This window comes from Polyodon spathula, chromosome 21 (genome assembly GCF_017654505.1).
Source record: "Polyodon spathula isolate WHYD16114869_AA chromosome 21, ASM1765450v1, whole genome shotgun sequence".
NCBI lineage: Eukaryota > Metazoa > Chordata > Actinopteri > Acipenseriformes > Polyodontidae > Polyodon > Polyodon spathula.
Genome location: NC_054554.1, coordinates 6,931,048 through 6,944,870, shown reverse-complemented (window position 1 = coordinate 6,944,870; position 13,823 = coordinate 6,931,048). Strand labels below are relative to the sequence as shown.

The 13,823-nt window shown below is 38.5% G+C and overlaps 1 protein-coding gene across 4 annotated transcripts; it reads left to right on the top strand.

Annotated features, from left to right (window-relative positions):
• Positions 1–1,543: 1,543 nt before the first annotated feature.
• On the top strand, positions 1,544–11,856 carry LOC121296592 (zinc finger protein 821-like). Of its 4 annotated transcripts, none has more exons than XM_041222303.1 (7): positions 1,544–2,036; positions 6,157–6,388; positions 6,715–6,821; positions 7,769–7,867; positions 8,168–8,334; positions 8,458–9,483; positions 11,526–11,856. In XM_041222303.1, the coding sequence occupies exons 2-6, from the start codon at positions 6,208–6,210 to the stop codon at positions 9,218–9,220; spliced, it is 1,317 nt and encodes a 438-aa protein (XP_041078237.1). In that variant the 5' UTR covers positions 1,544–2,036; positions 6,157–6,207; the 3' UTR covers positions 9,221–9,483; positions 11,526–11,856. The 4 variants fall into 4 exon arrangements, with proteins under 4 accessions (XP_041078237.1, XP_041078236.1, XP_041078238.1 ...); XM_041222302.1 differs by having other exon boundaries at positions 8,458–9,901; XM_041222304.1 differs by having other exon boundaries at positions 8,458–9,963.
• Positions 11,857–13,823: the final 1,967 nt, after the last annotated feature.

The window sequence follows — 13,823 nt, the reverse complement described above, 5'->3', positions numbered from 1 at the left end:
ATATGCAGTAGTTTATTTGAACTGGCTCACGGTAGTGTGTTTTTCTTTTGTCCCAGCCCTAAGGTTTATGTGGATACATACATGTATATTTTATTTTGATTTAATAAATCAGTTGCTGGCAAATAGAGAGAAAAAAGCCTTTCATATGGCGGATGGAACAACTCGTTTGTAACTGACTGCCTGCTTGATTTAGCTTTGTCTTCAGGGAGGTTATCAATAACATCGTAGTGAAGCAGGAATCAGAGATCCCTCCATCACAGAGGCTGACAGGTATGGATTCACACAAGTGTAGCAGTCAGCACATCCCTCCAACAGTGAATTAGCAGCTCCCATCACAATCATTATAGCTACGCTGTGTCTTCATTCAAGCCCTACCCCTAATACCTCACTTATACTTCTCACCTTCCCTCTCCAGAAAGTGATCATGCACAAAATAGCGTTCATGTTGCCTCAGTTTTCATGACTGAAAAAGGTGTAAAGACTTCATAACTTTGGCACACAAAGGTACCTATTTTAGTGAGCTAAAGTGGTATTTAAATGGAAAAGGATTCCAACTGATGTAGTGTATCATTTTAGCCTCCTCACAAAAGTGGCAGAGCAGAAGCCCTGCTCCTGTGAATAGTGTGTGTGGGAATGTAAGGTTGGCAGGGATGGGGTTAAATCTGTCCCTGCCAGCAATCATAGGTGTGACCTTTCCCCAATTAGGTAACTGATGCTAAGTGGGGAGTGGCCACATGTATAAAAGGAAGCAAAATCGTTTGTTTGTGCAGTGATTTGGTACTGTTTTTTTTTGCATACTTTATAGTGAAGGTGCAGGCTAAGCCTGTTTCACTTGTTTATTGCGTGTTCCTGTTTGTGTGATAAAGTGCAGAACAGAACTCTATAACTTAAGTTTTCAGTCTCTAGGTTTATTTACTGCCGGTAATATTTTAGGCCGTGATGCTACCCAGTTAAAACAATATATAATGTTAATATATTGTTATTAATGTATAGTCTATTTATGTACATGGAGTCTGAGATTACAAATAGAAGTTTGTATTTAAAACTAGTCATTCCTTTTTTTTTTTTTAATTATTCCCCACTGTCTTCTGTGGATATAGTGGAGATGGTTCATTGTACATATGCCATACTTGGCATTTTTCCATGTATTTGAAGAACTGCTTATCAAAGTCTCATGAAACAATACATTACTGTTGTTTAGTATAGTTCAGATTATCAGATTCCTAGGATATATGGGGATGTCTACAGCCGTGGCAAAGAATGTATTTTTATTCACATACTTTTTTGTAGTACACAACACATTGTGTTTCATTATGGAAAACAAAAGCGTTTGCACAGAATATTGACAGGACCACAGTGTACCATAATTCTTATTTAATCAACCCGGAAATAGTTGTGTTAGGGAAGTACATCCCAAATAGAAGATATTAAACAGGCTTTATTTGTGAATCATTACTATTTCAGTGCGTATCCCACAATCCCCCTCGTTGCTGCTTCAGCCTGGCGCCGATCTGTGGTCTGCCCATCTGTCTTCTCAGTGAGTGTCGGCGGTAAGTCTCCGCAGTGCTCTGACTGAGCGACAGCGACACAGATTCGGGGTTACTCGGAGCTCCTCGGCAAAGAACATCTCAACCAGGGGCTGGATTTTATATCAAATGAAACGGTTTTTTTTAGGTTACTTAAAACCTAACAGTCATTTAGAGAGTTGGTGCAGTATCCCACATTAGAAATAAATAGTTACCTTTTTTTTTTTTTTTAAAAGCGATTTTAACACGGCGTAATCAAATGCTTTCAGCATTATTGCCGGGGTAATGTTTTTTAGCTGCGGATATTTTGGTTTTTGGTTTTCCGCACGATACTTTTTACGGTACTCCTTTTAAATAGGAGCTATTTTTTTCCAAATAAATCTTTTTTTATTTTATATTGAAGAAAGCTGGAAATCTATCGGGTCGAGGAGGAGCTTCGGGATTTTTCTCAGCTGGGAGACAAGAATAATATGTCCAGGCGAAAACAGACCAACCCTTTCAAAGTTAATTGTAGGTATCTCACTGGTATGCAATGGTTACAAATACCGATTAACTATGTTTTGTGTCATTATAAAGCGTGGATCAAAGAAGAAACGAAAGTGTCTTTGTTTTTTTATGTACGCTACTTTGCTGTGTTAACATTTATATTTATTTATGTTATTGATTGCCTCGGTGGCAAGTCTTGGTGGTCGGTTGTGATGTTAGTTTACTGTGTTTAGAACAACGCAAAAAAGTCAACATTTTGCGAGCATTAAATCAATCGCTTATCAATAGCAGCTTTATTATGCTTTCATTTTAACACGTGAGGTGGGTTGTCTTGTCTGATCTCTTGAAGTGGTTAATTTGGTGACAACAAAAACAAGGACGCCAGCAAAGACTACCTTTGACTGGATGGCTTTAGACATTGTGATATGTTAACTGAATTTTGAATCTAGCACCCGAGATGGATTTTATCCCTGCTTTTACCAACCGCCAGTGGTCCTCATGAAGTACCTGGACCTGGCGGTCCAATATCTTCTTAGGTAGACCATAGCAGCTGGCAGTTTTCCATTAGGAGAGATGCAGGTCACGAAGAAACACAAAGTTATCAATAGCAGTGAATTTGAAGAGTACAGCCATGTAGAGCTGAAGTATATACTGTAGGTAGGGGTGTGGCTGATGCCACCCACCAGCCTTTTGCCATGTAATGTTGTGCATGGTTATTTGTGAAATTTGTATACTGGACTGTTCCAGTAACACATATTTTTGTTCTGATTTTATTTGGGTTTTGAAATGTAACTCAATTTACTTAATTAACCCCTATTTTGCTAATTTGGCCTGTTCTACACAGAGGGTGCTTGTGGCCATTGCAATCTCACCCTTAAACATCCATCAGGGTTTTGATGTAGCCTAATATCCAGAACTAAGAAACAGCAATAGCCTGTAATTGTATTGCAAAGCCATCTGCATAATACAGAATATACAATAAATGGACACTTGCAGAATACTGTACCCTTGTGTGAGATGCTATTGCCCCTCTTCCACTGGATCAGGCTTGTCTCCTTGTAGAGAAGGGTTCAGTGTCTAGCTGTGTTGTATGGGATCACTGGAGCCCATCATTGACATTTCTGATATTTTTATGAACACTTGAAATGCATGTAATGAGGATTTTAGACTAGCTTGGTTCGTTCAGTACCTGCCGGGAAGGTCTGGTACCTGCTTCTGAAGCAATGTGTGCTCAGGGCTGGCCCACGTTTATTGAGTTATTTATTTATTTTAAACACCATATCGATACAGCATTTGATATTTAATTTGCTGACCCAGATTAGTTTTGCATTAGTTTGTTCTTTCAGAGGCACATTGATTGCTGCTGCAGTGACTAGTAAACATCCAGAGGAATTTGGGGTTATTTTATAATGGATTTAGGCCTCCCAAATTGGATTACAGCTTGATGGCATTTAGTTTGAGATCTTGATTTGTAAGTGAGATGTCTCCCAAATGGCCAAAAAAGACAAAGGGATTATCAGATCTTCAGATACTGTAATCTCCATCAAGAAAGCAGAGTGCCATAAGATAGATTAGTAATGGAGACCAAAATAGTTCAAGCTCCAGTTATTTTTAAACTTTGATTTAATTTTTTGCTATCTGAACTTAATACTGTTGTCATCGTTCAGCATTATTAGGCTAATGTTTAAGTTATAATTCAATAGTAGCAAATGTTAAGAAGGGGGTGACCTATGACAGTTAAAGAAATAAATCCGTAATGTTTTTTAAAAAGCTAGCTGCTCAGTTGTGAAGCTAAAATTGCAAGCAGACAACTGTTTAGACTAATGTCGCTGTCAGTGTTATGAGAGCATGAAATGTTTATTACTTGACTTCATTCAATTTTAATGGCCTCAAAGGCTTCACTAGCTTTTGTACCACTTTATCTCCTTCAAAAAAACAAAAAAAAGTTTAGAGCACTCCTAAGAACAGTGTAATATTTTTGAAACCCTCACGGCCGTCCCAACGTGATTCTAAAAGGCGGTCTCAGAAAGACAACAAGGAGCCATACATCCATAATGATCAAAGTTTACTTGGAAGAGAATTGGAGCTCTACATGGCTTGCTCAGTGTGTTTTTGGCATCTGCATTCAAAACATTTTAATCTGCTAAAATGTTTACCAGTACTCCTAGCATCTAATAGACCTTCGATTTTATACACATTTTGCAAACATTTACCCTACACCATTCCCCCAGTACATGCATTCAAATTAAGTTGTAATTGATGCAGTAATTTATGTTCTTGATTTCTGGTTTTCTCACAGTAAGTTTGTTTGGATGACTCAATTTTGATAAACAGCGAGAACATAAGAAATGCTGGAAACAACGAAAGAGCTGTTCATCTTGCCATTACAAAGCTATTGCATTATTTGGGTTCTGTGAATGTGGATCAGGGCAAGATATGTTTTTGCTTTTCCAAGTTTATGAAATTAGGCAGTTCCTTTGTTTAAATTAGAAAGTCAAAAATAAATCAGAATTGATTAATTTGTTCTGTTATTTGCCCAATGTGTATTGCATGAACTTTTACCAAAACGTGGGCCCTAAAAAAAAAAATACATGGTATTGTTCTATAGGGCTAGTGGTGGGCAGTACAGTAATTGTGGACAACACCGGCTACTTTAGCTACTGGTGGAGTATAGTTTTACCCAGTAACCCCCCATCCTCTCTTATGTTGGCTGATGAGTTTGTCTCTTTGTCTGGTTTCAGTCAGACACTGCGTCACCTCCTGCCTACAGACACACAGACTCAGAGAGATAACATCAGAGAGCGGGAGGGAGGGAGGGAGGCAGTGGTGGGAGTTGTGAGACAGATCTACAGACAGAATGCAGTGGTGGGGGATGGGTGTCTCAATGACTTCAATCACGGCCTGTGCTGTAGAATAAGCTTGTTAGTTTAGTACAGTAGGAGCATCTACTGTTCTGATTGTATTTTAAAACCAGTGTTGTCGTGTGTGTGAGTGTGGGTAATGAAACAGGAGTTCAGATTATGTATGCGAAAAGGGCTTAAGCAGGGAAAATAATTTTTGTGTGTGTTTTTTCACTGAGCTAATGTACACGTACAGTATAACCCCAGAGTTACGAACACCAAATTACAAACTGACCAGTCTGCCGAACCCCCACTTTCAACCAGAAGTACCCAATCACTCAATCATGTGTGCAATGCAGCCAGGTAGGCGCTTCTACGTAAGCAGCGTGCTGATCATGGAGAAGGCAACATTACAGATGTATTCAGAAAGGTGAGGCAGATTTCAAAGCAAGTATGGGCAATTTTACTGAGAACATTTTAGTTTTAATGAAAGCACAGTTTTTTTTTATTTTTTTTTTTATTTATTTCAAGCCAAAGGAAACTGAATGACTGAGCAAGCTGCACAAATGCATTTTGTTTAAAAACAAGCACAACGTAACCCGGGTTTTCCTGGATGTTTAAATTTGTTATGATTTCAGTTTGTCCTTTTTCCATTTCTAGTACTGTTTTAACGACTTTATAATATGTAAACAGTATTTATTCAAGACATTTGAATCCCATAGGACACACACACACACACACACACACACACACTAGGTGGGGTTCTGCATCAACATGCAAGCTGCAAAGCAAACAAGGTTAGATTTATTCCTGAATGAAAGGCAGTTGGCTCTAAAGCCGCCTCCAAGAATAGTCCTGTAGTAAGCAAACCATGTTAACATATGTCTTTGAAGCTATATGCAGCCAAAACTTGACTGTCCACATTTGTAATTTCTGTTGTAGTCATTGATTCAAATAATACAGGTGGATTTGCCACCAAATGTAAACTTAGTCTTCAATTCAATGGGACTGGCTGAAAGTGGTTTGATGGGATGATGGGGATTGGTTTGTGTATTGAATAGATTATTACGAACATGTTGGTGGTGGTTCTTTTAGATAGTGGTTGAGGGCCATATTAGGAAAATATAATGTTTGTTACATTGAATAAGTCTTTAATATCAGACTACTGGCAGGCCCAGTCTTTGTGCAAATCTGTGTATTAGGATAGGCTCATCACCACAAATATCTTGAGCTTGCCATTAGTATGATATCAATGACTTACTGTATCGGTATAACAAATGTGCCATCTTCATTTCCATGGAAAGAATGAGGCCACCTGACCTTATTTCACAAGAGTCGCGTCGAGTGCTCCAAGCATGGCTCCCCAGACTGCTCTGACCCAGCTCATTTCTCTGCCCTCCCCACGGTCTTTCCCCTCGGTAGGGCTGGCTGGCCCAGAGCACTCGGTGGCAATGGAGGGAAGAGCAGATTTCACAGAGGACAGCGAGAGCCTCAGCAACAACTCCCACGAGGCCGATGAGCAGGACAGCGTCTCGGGTGAGCGAGCCCGTGTTTTACAAGGTTTTCATTTGGCACACTGTATTAAATGCAACCTAAAAAACACAGCAAATGCAGATTTAAAATTAGCCATCCATAAATTTCCCTCTCAACCCTTTTTTAGACTCCACGTCTATTTTTATGAGTAAAATACAGTTTGATATTCGTAAAACCTGTTGTAGGCAGTTGACTTCTTGAATATAAAATGTTCTCCTAATTCATCAAAATGTTTTTTTAAAGATGTTTTAGTACCCTTAGTACTTGCATGTTTTGTGTGACTGCAAATCTCCTTGTCAACGGCACAGTATTTATTTATTTATTTGTAGAGGATAGCGACAGTGACCAAGATAATCCTGATTCATCTTCCAACACGTCTGCTGATGACACCTTGTTGTCCCCGAAGTGTGGCCCTTCTGACGGGGACATGAAAGAGGTAAAGTGATAGAGAGAAGCAGTGTTTTCTCCACCATTAGCCTATCCCAAAACCTTCTCAATAGTCCAACATTTTAGACAGATAAACCCATCAAAGTCTTGATGAAATATTTTTATACTTGGCTTTGAAGTTGACTTTTTTTTTTTTTTTCCAAAATGGGAAGTTATGAAAGTATTTTCAGTGTTTTCTACTTTTTGTTCTGGTGAAGTACCAGTAGAATTATTAAACAAAAAGTGATATGATAAACCAAGTTATTTCGTTTGTTGAGGCAGCAGCCACAGGCCAAGCTGAAGGATAGATAGTCCAGGGACTGTCCTTTTTGTTTTCCAACAGTGTGCACAGGTATATAATCAGAGGCTGATATTGATAGACAGACAGCTAAAAAGACTTTGTTTCAGATGGTTTGCATCAGTTGATTGAAATTATGTTGCATTAAGATTATATATTGTATAGGGTACTGTAAAATACAAGCTGGTTTTCACCCTACTCAAGGTTAACCCGTTCATGGGATGTATATCGGCTTTACAGCACTCTATCATATTCTATGTATATCCCAGCTTTATATAGCTGACCTATATATATGCATAGCGGACTCTCTTTTTCTAACTTGATTAATTTTGTATGTGAGAACTGCTTTTTTTATTTGTAACTTGTGTACCAAGGTTTATCCAAGTTAAAGGAAAACTGCGTCCAACGGGTATTTCAAGACTAAAAGCACAATAAATATATTGTTTTTCTTAAATGAATATTTGCGGGATCAAGGTTAAGTTCTTGGTGTAGTATAAGCCTTGAGCTCTTGAGTGTTGCCTTGGGCCCTCTTTCTTGGGTGACATCCTAGGTTTGCAAGATCTGGTCTGACAGTTCAGTTCTATGCTATACTTTGAACCATTCTTATACAAGCGACTTGAGTTTTCTAATTGACTGCTCCCCTTGTTTGTGCCTTGTAGGAGTGCAATGGGGGCAATGATTTGAGTAATGGTTACATATGCCCGTTGTGTCACGTGGAGTGTTGCAACCCGGAGCAGCTCATTGCACACGTCTACCAGGTACTGAGAGGTTTTTAAAAATCTGTGTGTTTTTTTTTTTTTTTTTAATTCCTTTTATCTCTAGTATGCTATATTTCAGGAATCGTCTGTTCCTGTTACTGCACTGGTACTTTTAAAAACTAATTAAGAAAAGCTATTGCCTTGTTTTACCAATATATTCAATTCTAAGCAGTACTTTTTCAAACTACTGTTTTAGCAACTTTACACTTTATTAGTATGTTCCATACCACTCCCACCCTCATTGCCTAGTTAGTGAACGCAGCCCTGTCTATCTTGTTCTCTGTCTCCCTCCCTCTGTAGCACACGACTATGCTTGGAAGCAGTAAAAGCTACGTGTGCCCGGTGTGTGGGCGAGCTCTGAGCTCACCCGGCTCTCTGGGGAGACACCTCCTTATCCACTCCGAGGATCGCCTCTCAAACTGCGCAGTCTGTGGATCCCACTTCACTGACATGAGCAACTTCAACAGGTCTGTCTGAGTTCACTGAATTGTTCCCATCTCAACTTGGTTAAATAATTACTTTGTGAATTGTTGTATGTTATTGGAAGTTGAGTTATTAATCCCTGGCTCCTCTTGTCACCTTGTGCGCAGGGAGAAGCTACGTGACTTCCTCAACTCTGAGAACAGCAAAAGCAGAGGGGGCTCTTCTGTTTCCCAGCCACTTCCAGACCTGAACCCGAACCTCATACCCAACCTCACATCCTCCATCGCTCCGCTCCCCACCCTCCCTCAGCTACCTCCTCTCCCGGCTCTCCCTTCACTCTCTGACAGCCTGAACTCTTCAACACCCTCCCTCCCTCTGCTTCCAGATGTCTTGAACCCAGGGCCTGTCTACCCAGCTGGGGTCCTGTTGGTCTGCAACAGCTGTGTGGCATACCAAAATCTTGTGGAGGTCCAGTCATCCTCCATGAGGAAGTGGGCGGTCCGGAGGCAGAACGAACCCATGGAGTCGAGGATGCACCGCCTGGAGAGAGAGCGGGAGGCCAAGAAGAGCAAGCGGGCCAGCGAGTCGCCTGATGAACGTGAGCTGCGCAGGCTGAGGGACCGCGAGTCCAAGCGCCTTCAGAGAATGCAGGAGACGGAGGAGCAGAGAGCACGCAGGCTTCAGCGGGACCGGGAGGCTATGCGGCAAAAACGAGCCACCGAGACTCCTGAGAAGAGGCAGGCCCGGCTTATCCGGGAGAGGGAGGCCAAGCGGCTGAAACGGAGGCTGGAGAAGATTGACCCCACCCTGCGGACGCAGATCGAGCACGACCCTGCAGCGATGGCGGCTCTTACCGCCGACATGAACCTCTTCCCGTTCCCCATGCCCTGCCCAAGTCTAGACAACAGCCTCTTCATGAAACTGCCCTAGCACAGAAAAGGGTTTGAAGCCGCTCCCCACCTCTGGTTGAATAGAGCCACAAAACTGGTTCACAAGAAAGGGACAAAAAGATTGTATGATTCCTTCTATTAGACCAACAAAGCAAATGAGTTGCTGCACACTAACTAATATACACTCAGTAGCTTGTGTACTATTGTACTTTACGGTACCTCATTCAATTTAATTATTTTTTGGAGAAAACTGGAGCGGCGCCCCTTCTGTCCTTAATTACTGAACTAAAGGGACATGAAGAGGTAAAATTAGGAACAGAATCAACTAACCAATTTGTGTAAAGGATTGTATAGCATTAGAATTCACTTGTGTTGAAGTCAGGACAATTTGACGTTAAAGGATACAAAATAATTTCTGCATCTGAATTTAAACAACCTTAGTTGGCACGACTAATTACTGTATGTTGAAGTGAATGGGAAGTTTAAGATTTTATTTTTTATTTTTATTAGTGCAAGGAGTGACGTGAAGATAACCTGATGCATCAAGCTAAAAGTTAGCTTATCAAGAATTAGTGATAGTGTTGACTGGAATGGACTTCAATTACAGGACTTTGCGGACCAGTGACTGGAACTCGGTGGCAGCTGTTAGCCGTGGCTTTGCCTTGTTGCCGATAGCCAGTTTATATTCACTGAATCTACTACCTCGGGATCGGACCTTACGGTGATTTCACTGTCTAGTGGCCTAATTGGCCTTAAGAGTGTGCATTCACAAAGCCAGTGCCAGTAGGTGTACAGAACTTCAGTTAATGTACTTTGTTGGCATGCTAATGCTTTATGAATACAACCTAATATGCTTAATCCTGCCCTTCTAATCCAGGAATTAACTTGGATGGTATATTGTAAGAGATATACTGTTTTTATTGTTTTTGGTATTTTTAAAAATAATGTTACAGGTATTTGGAGGAGAGAATATAAAATATATGAATGAATGAATGAATGAATGAGAGGGGGTCACTATAGGCTTTACACTTCGCGAATTGTACTCTACAAAACTGTGTTCGAATTACATATAATTAAGTTCTTAAAGTACACTATGAAACAGAAACAAATGTATTTTCTGTATTGGTGTATAAAACAGTACCAGTTTCTATCATATTAAGGGAGATACAAAGCCTGTTGCCGTAACACAAGTATAATACTTTAGCTTTCCCTGTGAGACAGGAGAGTTTTTTATTTTTTATTTATTTTTAAAATTATTTTGGGAGTTAAACAGATTTGGGATACACCATATATATATATATATATATATATATATATATATATATATATATATATATATATATATATATATTGTTGTCAAAATTATGTAAAGTAAAATATTTGTCATCTTCATATTTAAACCATACTGCAGTAGATGAAACTTTCATTAGTAATTCGTTTTTTTAGATGTCCTAGGCCCTAATCTAGAGTGTACAATGAAAATGCACATGCTTCCAGTAGCTAGGCAACATCCAAGTAAACAAATTATTTTTTCATCTGCACTGTAAAACTGGGCTGTAAAAAATCACATCTTTTCTTACTTGGGGCTGGTTCCATGTGCAGCCAGTGTGTTAAAATGCCTGTACCTTCTAATTATTGTATTTATTTATGTTTTGATTTACTCAACAAGGAGGTACTGTGACCACTGAAATATCTGTAATTAGCCCTTTTAAACTACAGTAGGTGAAAAACAAAAGTGGGTGGATAGCATGACCTGAAATGCACATCCATATGCAAATTAAGACAGCGAACATTTATTTCCTCAATTTAAATGTTTTTTTTTTTTTTTTTTTTCTGGCCTGCAATTCTAACTGGAAGTAACAGTGTTCTAGTTCAAATAAGTTTGATTTGGTAATATGGTATTTCGTAAATACAATAGCAGATGTGATAACTAGTACTATCTAAAGTAATTCCAGTCACACAGGCAAATGATCATGGTACAGAAATGTCACTTAAGTAAAAATAAATAAATAAAAAAATAAAAAAAGCATCAATGCTGTGATGATAAAATAAGCAGAATATAAAAGTATATTACAATAAACAATATCCACTGTTGTTTAGTGGTGGCACTTAATATGCAGTGCTGCAGAGAAGATGTTTCGAATATACTGTACAACTCTAAGGACCCTAGAAGAAGGGCTCCTCTTTAGAGTTTATAAAACGTTGTGACTGTTTTTTCAAAGACTGTAGCTTTGGCTAACACTGAATGTTGTAAAGTGCATTTGTTTTCAATTGTAGAAGAAAAAGAAAAGGTAAGACAGTGTTCAGCAGAGAGTAATATGCCTGCCTGTTTTTTTTCTCTACAGAAGACTGGTATGCTGTTCCAACTCCTTGACCTTGGTCTGTGTATCGGAGTACTATCCTGGAAGTTGTTGTTTACAAAATAGTTTAAACAAGGCCAAAAATGAGAAAACAACACGCTGTATTCGTGTTTAAATCATGTGTGTATCACGTGCTGTGAATGAAAGGTTTGCAAACAGTTCTGTTGCTGAGTTAAGATGTGTACACATACTGGTAAAAAAACAAAGCAATGAGGAAAGAAGGAACAGAATATCAAAATAAAGATGAACATTTGAGTTTCTGTTATCAAAATCTTATGCATGGTTTCCTGTGTTATTACAAGTGTTTGTTTTTGTTATTTGTTTTTTGTTTTTGTTTTTTTTTTTTTTTATAAGAGAAAGAAATAAAAAAAAAAAAAATCTGGTTTGTTTTGATTGATCCATGAGTATAAAAATACTTAATTTCAAAATAGTACAACTAAAAGTAACTTGTATGTTTATTTGCATTTACTGTGTTTTATTGAATACATATTTATAGCCCAACTTGATTACTTTATTATTGACAAAACATGGTATTGAAAACGGTTTACCTTATAACCCAGCAAATAAACATGGGCTTTTATGAAATACTATTTAAACTAGGAGAGAAAGAAAAGAAATTCAATCTAACAAATCAATTTACAATGCTTTATTGTGGTCTTTCTCAATGTTACTCTCATGAAGGAACATGCTGGGGTATAGTAAGGGAGAGATTTTAAAGTGTCCCATGCCTTGTATTTGAATCTTTGGTTGAGAGTGCTTACACTCAAAGACTAGCGCATGGGCTTATATGTGAAGCCAAAGTATTAACTGCATTTTCTCCAAAAACTGTAACCAAGAACTAGCCCCTACATCTACTTGCACATTTACAGTATATGTTGCAGAGTAGATGTAACAAATAGCAGTGTGATATTTCTTACATTCACTGTGGGCAGTGTTGCAGGGGGGTACAGGTTAAAGGCCTCACACTGGTCTACCAGCTGCACTTAGAAAATACAGGTTTCAACTGTGGTATTTAATACCACTATTTTAAGTGTTATGACAGTGAAAGGGAAATTCTAAATCTGGGAAAAAAAAACTTAAATGCTTTTATGCTGATGAGTGCTAAGGAAATGTTTTTTAAAACCTTGGTTATTACATGTTTTAACAATTCTGAGACAGCTTCTGCATTCTGATGTGGCTCTAATTATTTGTCAGATTTGAATATTTGATCACTGCTCCAAAGAACACAGCTAGGCTGCCCATCCTGAACCTTAGAACCCATCTGAAGTAATCCCAAGTAAAGTTGTAGCAGTGTGATTTTATGGAAGATAAGGTTCTTCCTGCAATGCAGTTTTTAGTGGGGTAGGAGCACCACCCATTGTCCCAGAGTGGGTGGTTTTGAAGAGCATGCCTGCTTTATTTGCAAGGTTTCAAAATCTAATTTCTGTTGGGGTTCTGTAGCAGTGGTTGTCACCTTAAGTCTTCAAGCACCCCTGAAAATATTGATGCCACAGCAGTTTGACATAAAAACATGCTAATACTTAGTGATGTTTAAAGGCTTTTACAAGCAGTGCAAAAATACATCTCCTACCTTATTAGCTTTTGGCCTGTAATCAATACTCTGCTTCATACCTGCCCTATTGTGCAATACCAAAAGCAAAAGAAAGTAGCATGATTTTGTGAAGGGAGTGTTCGTTTAGAGCTGAACTCGAGAACAGCCACATTCAACACAAACTTTGTTGCAGAGGGTGTTGCCTGAACCAAAATCAATTTGTTAGAAAAAAAAGAACTCTACCAATGTTAAGTGCAGCTTGGGTTATTATTTTAAGCCAAGTAATGTCTAATACTTTTTTTTTTTTGTTCAGGTCTTTATACGTAATTTATATTAGATGACAGTGTTTTTTTTTTGTGTGCCGGTGGCCATGTCATTCATTCATATATATATATATATATATATATATACACACACACACACACACACCATTAAATCATGTAAGAATAAATCATGGATTTGAATATAAACAATAACAAGTAGTTGTCATGCCCTCAAACACCTATAAATACCTCCAATGTTTTGATTCAAACACAGGCTCCTTTGAGAAAGATATGTACAACATATCGAAATGTTGGGCAGCTGGCTCTTTGAGTATATATAATACTGTGTTTACTTAACCAACATGATAAATGCAACGTTCCATGAGAAGTTAGCTGTAACAATAAAAATACAATATCTTTGTGTTGTTAAGTACAGAGAATTAAAACAGCAAAAAAAAAAAAAGTTCACAAAAAGATACCAATATACAG

What these genes read in the sequence shown, in the direction of transcription:
- LOC121296592 (XM_041222303.1), top strand. Translation starts at nt 6,208, where the DNA reads ATGGCTCCCCAGACTGCTCTGACCCAGCTCATTTCTCTGCCCTCCCCA. An exon ending in CTGACGGGGACATGAAAGAG is followed by an intron (nt 6,822 to 7,768) that starts GTAAAGTGATAG and finishes TGTGCCTTGTAG; the next exon opens with GAGTGCAATGGGGGCAATGA. An exon ending in GACATGAGCAACTTCAACAG is followed by an intron (nt 8,335 to 8,457) that starts GTCTGTCTGAGT and finishes CCTTGTGCGCAG; the next exon opens with GGAGAAGCTACGTGACTTCC.